This window comes from Callorhinchus milii, unplaced genomic scaffold, assembly GCF_018977255.1.
Source record: "Callorhinchus milii isolate IMCB2004 unplaced genomic scaffold, IMCB_Cmil_1.0 Scaffold20, whole genome shotgun sequence".
Taxonomy (NCBI): domain Eukaryota; kingdom Metazoa; phylum Chordata; class Chondrichthyes; order Chimaeriformes; family Callorhinchidae; genus Callorhinchus; species Callorhinchus milii.
In genome coordinates, this window is record NW_024704761.1 from 1,990,958 (window position 1) to 2,001,738 (window position 10,781).

The window sequence follows — 10,781 nt, forward strand, 5'->3', positions numbered from 1 at the left end:
GAGAGACAGAGAGGAGGGAGAGAGACAGTGAGGAGGGGGACAGAGACAGAGAGGAGGGAGACAGAGAGGAGAGAGACAGAGAGGAGGGGGACAGAGACAGAGAGGAGGGGGACAGAGACAGAGAGGAGAGAGACAGAGAGGAGGGGGACAGAGACAGTGAGGAGGGGGACAGAGACAGAGAGGAGAGAGACAGAGAGGAGAGGGACAGAGAGGAGAGAGACAGAGAGGAGAGGGACAGAGAGGAGAGAGACAGAGAGGAGGGAGAGAGACAGTGAGGAGGGGGACAGAGACAGAGAGGAGGGAGACAGAGAGGAGAGAGACAGAGAGGAGGGGGACAGAGACAGAGACAGAGAGGAGGGGAGGAGAGGGGTGATGGAGGGCAATGGGAGCTGGAGTCAGCCTGAGGTGTGGGGGCTGAGGGCAGAGACGGTGGTGGTACCGGCGCTGTTCAGTCTGATCCTGGCCCTGGGGACCGCGGGCAATGTGCTGGTGGTGGCGGCGTTGCTCAGACAGAGACACAGACACAGACACAGACACAGCCCGAGCACCACAGAGCTGTTCATCCTGAACCTGGCCCTGGCCGACCTGGGCTTCCTGCTGTGCTGTGTGCCATTCCAGGCCACGATCTACACCCTCCGCACTTGGCTGTTCGGATCCTTCCTGTGCAAAGCCGTACATTTCATCATCTTCCTCAGTATGTACAGCAGTGTCTACACACTCACCGCCGTGTCTGTGGACAGGTCAGTGCCCTCACACACTCACACTCACACACACACTACACACTCACCGCCGTGTCTGTGGACAGGTCAGTGCCCACTCACACTCACACACACACACTCACACACACACTCACACACACTCACACACACTCACACACTCACACACTCACACACACACTCACACACACTCACACACACACTCACACACACTCACACACACACACTCCACACACACACTCACACTCACACACACTCACACACTCACACACACTCACACACACACTGCACTCACACACTACACACTCACCGCCGTGTCTGTGGACAGGTCAGTGCCCACTCACACTCACACACACACTCACACACTGCACACACACACACACACTCACACACACACACACTACACACTCACCGCCGTGTCTGTGGACAGGTCAGTGCCCGCACACACTCACACCACACTACACACACACACTCACACACTGCACACACACACACACTCACACACTGCACACACACACACACTACACCCTCACCGCCGTGTCTGTGGACAGGTCAGTGCCCGCACACACTCACACACACACACACACACACACACTCACACACACACACACTGCACACACACACTACACACACACACATTCACACACACACACACTGCACACATACACACTACACCCTCACCGCCGTGTCTGTGGACAGGTCAGTGTCTGCACACACACACACACACAGCACTGACACTACACACACACACAGCACTGACTGACACCGAGACACCGGCAGACAGGGAGACTGCGTGTGTGGTGTGTGTGAGAGAGACACTGAGACAGACAGACAGACAGACAGACACTGAGAGACAGAGGAAGAGACTGAGAGACAGACAGAGGGAGAGACAGACAGAGGGAGAGACAGACAGAGGGAGAGACAGACAGAGGGAGAGACAGACAGAGACACAGACAGACAGAGACACAGACAGACTGGGAGATGGGCTACAGAATGGGCGGAGTGGCGGTGGTGAGGACGCGCTGTGATGTACAAACTGCTCCAAAGGGAAACTCGGTTGGAGCGGCGCTCCCGTTTGACCCCCGAAACGAGATACTGTGGGGTTTGTGATGGGGTTAACCTGCAGTGTGGGGCTCGGGGGGGGGGGGGGGGGGCAGGGGAGAGGGCAGGGCAGGGGGGCAGGGCAGGGGAGAGGGCAGGGGGCAGGGCAGGGGGCAGGGGGAGAGGGCAGGGCAGGGGGAGGGGGCAGGGGGAGAGGGCAGGGGGGCAGGGCAGGGGCAGGGGGGCAGGGCAGGACACAGGGCAGGCCAGGGGGCAGGGCAGGGCAGGGCAGGGGACAGGGCAGGACAGGGCAGGGGACAGGGCAGGACAGGGCAGGGCAGGGCAGGGCAGGCCAGGGGACAGGGCAGGGCAGGACAGGGGGCAGGGCACAGGGCAGGGCAGGGGGCAGGACACAGGGCAGGGCAGGACAGGTGGGGGTGTGAAGGGGGAACTCAACTACTGCTGTAAACCGACTTTACGATCTGTCTAATGAAAAGGCTGTAAACGGCGCTGATGGCGCACAGGTTCCCGATTAACAGTAATGGTCCACCATCTGTGACCCACTTCAGACTGTGAAGGCAGACAGTGGGTGGTGTGAGTCTCCAGCCTGCGGTGAGCCACCCTAAGACTCCGTGCAGCCATTAGCAAGATAACGAGACGTTCTGCAGCGTAATGGTTAGCGCGCTCGCCTCGCAAGCGAGAGGACCCGGGTTTCATTCCCGGACGGTGCAAAACCTTAGGCAAGTTTCCTTACTCCACACAGAGCCTAATAATAATCCCTCCAAAACCAAAAACAATAATAAATTGGTCATTTTCAATCCACGACAGTTTATGGGACATTGCTGTGCGCAATTGGCTGCCGCGTTCGCCCACAAATATACAGTCAATTCACTTTACAGTGTGATCTGTGAAGCGCTTCACCTCCCGACGTGAAAAGCGCTATATCAAATGCAAGGATTATTATTATTATTATTGAACTCGTATCATCTTTGAGCTCATTGCCTTGGCTTTAGTGCAGTGCTGGAAGTGGAGGTGCTGACCTTCAGATAAAACATTAAACCAAGATGTTCGCTCCTGTTCGGATGGAGGTTAAAGATCACATGGCCTATTCAACATGAGAAGAGAGTTTCTCCCTGGGTCCTGCCGAACAATTATCCAGTCAAAATTAATTATTCACTGATGGTTGTTTGTGGGACATTGCTGTGTGCAAATTGGCTGCCGGGTTTGCTACAAATACATACGTTTTGATGATGTAATGAGGTACTATATCAAATGCCAGGATTCTAACAAAGTACTATGTGTAAAATACTCACTGTCCTGGAGGCGTGTTGAGACCTGTGCAGTTCGGCTACCTGGTGAGACGTTTGAGACAGAGTGGTACTGTTTGGAACTGTGGAAAGTTTGACAACAAAACAAAGTGCTAGTTGGGCTTTCTAGAGGTGTTTGGTTTTCTCGTAACTTCACTCAATTTGTCTTGTGATATTGACTTTAATTATGAGGAAATGTATAGGCACATTGTCTATAAGTCCCTTCACTCCCAGGGCCGCTGTCTCCGCTTGGCTGACTCCAGCCTCCTGCTTGTCCCTCGTCCCCTCCATTCCACCGTTCCACCATCTGCTGCTGTGCTTTCAGCCACTATGCCCCAAAGCTTTGGAACTCTCTCCCCGAATCCCTCTTTCCCGTCTTTTAGATCACGACTGAAGACCTTCCTCTTTGACCGTGCTTACGGTCACCTCTTCCTCCCTCTTGCTCGGCATCAGGCTCCGCCACTGTTAAGCGCTCCGAGAAGCTTTCCTGTGTGAAACTATATAAATGTAAGTTGTTGTTGCAGATTAAAGCTTCCAAAGGTTGAATGTTTATCCAAACACGGGAGATGTGTGGTTGGTATCAGAGTTGAAAGTGCTGCAACTAAAGAGACTTGCTCCAAGGTAGACAGGCTAATCTTCCTGTAGCGAGTCCTATAGAGTAGTAGTTAGCTTGCTCGCCTCAAAATATATTCTATAATAATAATAATCCTTGCATTTGATATAGCGCCTTAGCACGTCTTTGAGGCACTTACTATTATTACTACTTATTATTCTGTGAGGCACTTTGAGATGTCTCAACAATGTGATAGGCACTATGTCAAATGCAACTATTAGTATTATTATCTGTTCTAAATATGCTGTGGGGTGTGTAAAATCCATGGTCTTCTCTCGTTATTATTTGCAATAATTGCGAACTTTTTGTGAGTATTATAAGGGCGGAAGATTAACCAATTATTAGTGAGCTGGTTGAGTTTCCACGAAGACTGACCCATTGTTCAGTATTATGATTCATTGTTTCCCTAATAAATGCTCAGAAGGTTTGTTCACCTGCACAGGTCCAACATCAGTTATATGATACTTTAGCAGCATTTACCATTAAAGGGACAGAAACCTACCTGAGAGGTTCAGAGACCACAGTTTTTGCCAGCGAGTATTTTGGTGACCAGCAGACCCTTGCTTCCTGACCGTATCTGTGCGCGTCAGCCCTGGCTTGGCACGTATCACCTCTTTGTTGAAACTGGGACCATCACGAAACAGTCACTGAATCGTTATCCTAGACTTTGGAGTGGCTTTGTCTTTGCAGTCGGTGTAAATGAGGCAAGTGTACCGGAACCTGCCAGACAGGCTATTACAGAACCACTTCTGTTTGTGTAACCTAGATGTGGCATTAGATTTGAATGCTGACTCTTGTTTTAAAATTTGAGGTTTTGTCACTGAAAGCTGCTGTTAATACCGTAGGATTTCCCCTTCTGAAATACCTGTCAGTAAGGAGTAAGTTGTGCACTTTATTGGCCATATATCGATTGATTACCTAGGATGCCAGTAGCTAACCCAGTTAGTGAGACGTTTGCAACTGTATTTACTTTATTTACTTTGTTATCTTTGTGACTTTCACAACTGGTTCTGATGAAGGGTCACGGAACGGAAACGTTGACCTGTCTGCTTGGTGTTGGTTTAGGTGTAGTGTAGACCAGATTAGCTGCGCTGATTTGCCTCACTGTAAGCTGATTAACGGTTAGCTTTGACTGAGTGATTGTTCATGATTGGATTTCTCTTAATAGAATTACATCATTGTCTAACACCTGAACATTGCGGTGTATTCTCTACTCGGCGGATTGCAATTCTGTACAAGCTCTTTCATGCCATGTCTCTTTTCTACCCCCCACCTTACCCCACTGTTTCAGTGCACACTGCAATTTACCACTTATCCCTTCCAGTGTATTGCTTACCCTTTGGAAGAATAGCCATTGTTTTACAACAAGGTCTGCGGCAGGAATTGCCATTGCCTTTATGCAGGCATTTATTTCTTTGCAGAACAGGGGCTGAGGTCTGCTCGTGACTGTGGCTGTTGGATTCTTGTTAAGGGTTACATTTTACCATCTGTTTGCTTTCCCTGAAGAATTGTTAATATGTAAATAAACTTCTACAGAAAAATGCCTTGAGCACAACGATGGATACCTGGGTGTGAGTTAAGCACTGTTGCAATTAACGGTTTTGAGTGTTTTGTGCAATGAATGACGGACGGATAAATGGGAATGACAGAGCTGACACATTTCTGATCCCTTCATTACTACCTAGTAATTTTCCACATTAAAAAATCTGGAGCCTTTTTATGTTGGGCCATTTTTTGGCTGACTGCTGATGTGATAACCTGAGGAAAAGAGGGATCACAATACAAATCGAGCAGTGACTCAGAAATGTCACCTCTTTGTGTCTGTTGGATTGGAAATGAGCACCACACAAAGACTTGGCTCCTATGTTTTTAACCCGTCCTCTGACAAGTCGATCTCTCTATCGCAGTGTAGTGGTACTCAAATTAAACTTATAATAGTGAAGCTTGCACCGATGTGGCCATGGTGTTTGTGGTTTAGTTCTCCTGGAGTCTTTGTTTTGTATACTTGAGTCCGTTGCCTGTAGATGGGTACACCATGATGGGTAATCATGGTGTCAAACAACTGTTCCTGTTTATTCGTTGGTGTGTAATATGTCCTCCTCGTCATCTAATATCCTCATTACACTGCTATCGGTGTAATGTACACTTTAATTGCGGTGTATCAAAATGATACTCGTTATCTCACGCCATCAACCTGGCTGAGCTGGTAGCGCTCTTGCCGCTCAGTCAGAAGGTTGTGGGTTTAAGTTGAGACTTGGTCCGTGGTAGTGTGTGTTTAGTTTTTTTTTCTTGATCGGTTTATGACATCAGTGAAGAAAATTTATCTGTTGGCCAACGATAATGGTTGGTCACCAATGGTCTAGGCTGACACACCAATGTTGGTGGAGTTGCTATCTTTAGGATGAGATTTTAAACCGGGTTCTAGTCTGCCTGTTCAGCTGGAAGTTAACGATCCCACAGTACTATTCGAATAGAGAAGGGAGTTTCTCTGTTATCCTGGCTAGTAATTCCCCATGCAACATTGGTCATTCACTTAACGGCTGTATGCAAATTGGCTGTGGCACTTGCCTGCAAATACACAGTCCCTACACTTCAGTAAAATCCTGTGCCGTATAAAGACTGCAGGTTATTCGCTCTATCTAAATAACCCCTTTTTGAATCTGCCACAAGATTCCTTCAGTATATCTATTGCTAAGTCGTATAACCCTCCAATCTATTTTGCTGACAAGAACTTGTCTAGTTTCATTTTCAAACGTTGTGGTTTCTTGCGTTGGTATAGTTTGTTGGAATGCCTATCACCCTTTTTTAATTAAAATAGTTTTGGTTTTGTTCACATACTAACATTCTTATACCAGGGGTCACCGGGTGATCTTATAACCCATCCCGCAGAGCTCCTTGTATGTCCCTTAGCTCACCCTTTCCCACAGAGCCCATGTTGTAACTGTAGGCAGCATAATAATTAGCAGTTGAAATTTCTACATTTGCTAATGATTATAGCATCTGCTATACCCCCTTGCTGTTGACATCTTTCCTAAAGCTACAGATTCTGGCTTTGGATCAAAATAGCATTTTCTCTCGCGGATTCTGATAATTACAATCTGACACTGGGTTCTTGCTCCCAGTCTTGAAGCCGAGAGCGGCAATTTGTTGATGGAGGAAATCTGTGGTTAAGATCGGGTATATCTGATCTGCCGGCTCGTAGGAGATGAAAGCAGCTTTTCAAATCTTGCAAACGGCCGCTCTTGATGTGACAGAGAATCGGTCCTCCTGCTTTTGTGTAGTTATTCTGGAAAGATATAAGAAAGTGTAAGAAAAGGTATCGTCCTGGTTCAGTTGGTAACAACAACAACTTGGATTTATATAGCGCCCTCCGCACCATACGGCGTCTCAGGTAGCACTCATGTCCTGCCGACATGCAAGCATAATGATTTTTTTTTAAAGTAGCCGTTTCAAGAATGCAGTTTCTGCCAGTGACTCATGTCCCTCAAAGTAATGTTAGTTTACCTCCATCTCACAGGCTTGTAAAGACAATCCCTACCTCCCCGAGTTACAGAAGTGCAGTGGCAAAAATTGGAATGATTTGAATGATCCATAGCTTGTTGGGTTAGCAGGAATGAAACGACCCTTCTAGATTACGGCAAAATGTAGTGGGCTTAATACTTCCACATTATGTCCACTTGAATTGCAGATGGAGAAAAACAGAAATACAATTATTGGTATTTGCTCTTTCAAACTCATTGTGTCTGGAATGAGTATTTTTAGCCCTGTAATTTTTGGGTGCCTTTTTTTTGGAACTAACGCTACGATTAAGTGCTGCCAATTGCATGTCCAGACCCAGTCGTGTGGGAGCAATTTGAGGTGATGAATTTCACAAGATGTGTATTTTCATGTGCCCAGTGCTCACGTTGGCTTGTTACAGTATTGTCTCAATGCTTTCCGTCGGACAAAACACAAATACAAACGGTATTGATTGCGATCTGTGGGTAAATTTAACGTGCTGACGTGCCAGTCTTGGAGCTCTGCGGATATATATCTGGTGCGTGCACTGTGCTGAATGATAATGAGGTTATTTGAAGGATTTGTGATTTAAGCAAACAAATGGTAGAAAAGCACGCGAACGATTGTGGTTGTACTGTATCACTCTCTGAGTTATGCCCCAAGCTGCGTTCTCATTGAGAAGAGAGTAAGTTATTGTTTCTGTGGTGTCAGAAGAGCCAGTAACCTGGGAAGCCGTGCTGTTGTGATGCTGCTATTTGATGGTGCTTGTCGAGGCTGTTCTGTAAAGGGAGCTCTACATTTGCTGTAAACTCACCAATAACTTCAGTTGGGAGAGCGTCGGTTTCTCAATGCATAATGACGATCTTTAGGAGCACACAGTGTTTCTTGTTGGACCTGATTTTTAGATTGCAGTTCAGACCTAGGTCAACCTGGACTGTTAAACCCAAGCGTAAACCTTTTATCCGACCATTGAGATCCGGTTTAAACAGAGTGCTGATATCATTGCAGTCACAAAGCAAATGCTGAAACGCACTTTCTGGCCTTTAGATACCAACTCGGAAAAGTGACACACGCACAGCCTGAGAAATGTTCATCTGAATCAACTGGGTCTGCCCTGGGTATGATTGTGTGCTCATTGTGTTGTGCAGGGACCCATTGATGTCCTGCCAACTGAGCCCCAGTTTTGACTGTATATTCTCTTGCTGAACATGGTATTTGATTTACACAGATTCATTAGCAGTTGTGGTGCCCATAATCAGTATAACATTCTGCATCATACGTATTTGAGCCAGCCAGTGGTTCATGTTTTCCTTAAATTGCCCTTTTACAGCTCAAAAGAAATGTTAAATAATAATAATGGCATGGATGCACTGTGGTTGGTATAGAACATCGTGAAGAAATTGAGCCAGCAGAAGGATTAACTGCTTATAATTTCTATTCAATGCTCTATTAGTTCACTTGTCCTAATGACAGTTCAGTTGTAACTATTGTGAACTTCACTCTTCCCTCTCCTGCACCTTATCTTTGTCTAGAAGAGATGATTAACCATGGAATTTGCTGGTCGGGCAGTGCCCTATGTTTCTCAGTTCCACAACTTGGGTTGCAAAAAAAAATGTCTGTACGTTTTACAACTAATAGCTGGTACTGTGGTTCCACCCTCCTCCAGATGATTATCACTGTCTTGAGGTTCATATGATTTACTGTAAAGCGTTGTGACTGTATTTTGTAGATGAATGCAGCTGTGGATTTGAGCACAGCAATGTCCCACAAAGAGCGATGAAGTAAATGACCAATTTTATCAGAAGGATTGATTGTTTTGGCCTATACAGGTAATAGAGATCAGAGAATTTACTCCTTTTCACCCACCAGCCAGGTAACGTGGTTGCCGAGAGAGGACATTTTCAAAATCGCCTGTGGTACCCCAAAACTTTCCAACACGGTATATCTGGGTTTGCACACAGCGGTGAATGACTAGAGGGCTGCTGGTGCCTGAGTAACACAGCACGAGTCCCTGTCCCTTGACTGTTCTTTTTCTCCGGCAGTCATCAAATTGAGTAAGTGGTCTATTGGCAGAGCAACAGGTCCTGCTCCTGGCGTCCAAAAAGTGTCTGGAAACGACTTTCTGTACTTGTAGAACTGATCAGAAAGAATTGTTGACAATATATGGTTTCAAATGTGTTGGGACAGGATAACCATTCCAAGCTGGTTGTCCTGCCAAAGTCCTGAAGTTTATTGGTTGAGTTGGAGCCTGAATGGAATTCCCCAGTGGTGTTCTGCTGTTTTGTTTAAAAAAAAACTTTGGTACGAAAAGAACTGTTGTTCATCAGGCCCATTTAATTGTGTCTGATGCTGTCCCCAACAGTCCTCTCTTGTGAGGAATTAGTATTTCCTATCCTTGTTTTTCACACTGCTGTCACAGCAGAGAGTGTCACAAGCTCGGAAATTGTCCCTCGTCACCTGCGGTACTATTTTTTTCTCTCTCCACGATATATTCTTAGATGTTACACATTGCTTTAGTATTTGCATTTTTTGCAGGAATGTGTGTCCAGATTTTTTGATCTGCCTGATATCCAGCAGCTTGGATAGAGCGAATGGCTCAATTGCAAATAGGAGTTTGTAACTGTGATAGCTCAGTGATTTGACAGATCTCCCAGCGGATTAATTGCATCAAACTAATCCATCTTTGGTCTTTGGACTAGTCTTAATATTAAATTCTTCTTTAAATTCTTAAATGTTATGCATTGTGAAGAAGTGGATAAAGCAAAATATTTGCATTAATAAATTGCTTTCTTCGTTGAATGACCTGATCGATGGAAAAATAACTCCTTCGAGCTTTCTGCCATGCTACCTTTCGGTTCCCCTATGAATATGTAGCTTGTCATTTTAGCATTTCACGCGCTTCACTGTAAGTAGCAGCATTGTTGGCTGAAGCTTTAGTATTATGATTCCACCACCTAGTTGCCAATTACGTATCTTGCACAAAGTAGGTTCAAGTGAAGCAGCACTTCAGCTGTCAATTTATATATGTGCCATGTATTCTGGACAGCATACATTACTTACAAATTGCAGTGGCGTTGCTGAGTGGAGAGTTTGGGTGAGAATAATTCACTGATGAATAATTTTAAACTTTTTAAAAAAAAAATTTGCTAACAAATGACATTTGTATAGAGCCTTTCACTTTGGGAGGATGTGCCAAGGATGTAGGGAGGAGCAAGGCCGTGGAACTTATCCTCTGGAGTATGGGGAGCCAGTGGAGCAGGGCAAGGATGGGGTCAATCCAAACCTGCTGCTGTGACATCCAACCCTGCCACTTTGACCTCAAAACAAGCTGCTTATATCACTTTAAGTCAGTTTTTGCCCACAAAATATACAGACAATTCACTTTACCGTATATTCTGTGAACCGCTTTGAGACGATTCAAAGACGTGATCAGGTGTTACTGTCAAATACAAGGATTACTGATATTATTATAAAGTGGTATCTTCAACTGAATTGTTTGCGGAAGGTATGTGCCTGTTTCAGTTGGTCGCCCTTTCACCTCTGAGTCAGCAGGTTGTGGGTTTGTCGGCACTTTGAACCCAATCTCGGTTGACAGACCAGGGCCGG

The 10,781-nt window shown here is 46.1% G+C and overlaps 1 protein-coding gene across 1 annotated transcript; it reads left to right on the forward strand.

Moving 5' to 3' along the window:
* Window positions 1–370: 370 nt before the first annotated feature.
* On the forward strand, window positions 371–9,309 carry LOC103175660 (galanin receptor type 2). The gene is made up of 2 exons (XM_042342554.1): window positions 371–805; window positions 9,218–9,309. Exons 1-2 carry the CDS (start codon window positions 373–375, stop codon window positions 9,307–9,309), a joined length of 525 nt encoding a protein of 174 aa, XP_042198488.1. The 5' UTR covers window positions 371–372.
* Window positions 9,310–10,781: the final 1,472 nt, after the last annotated feature.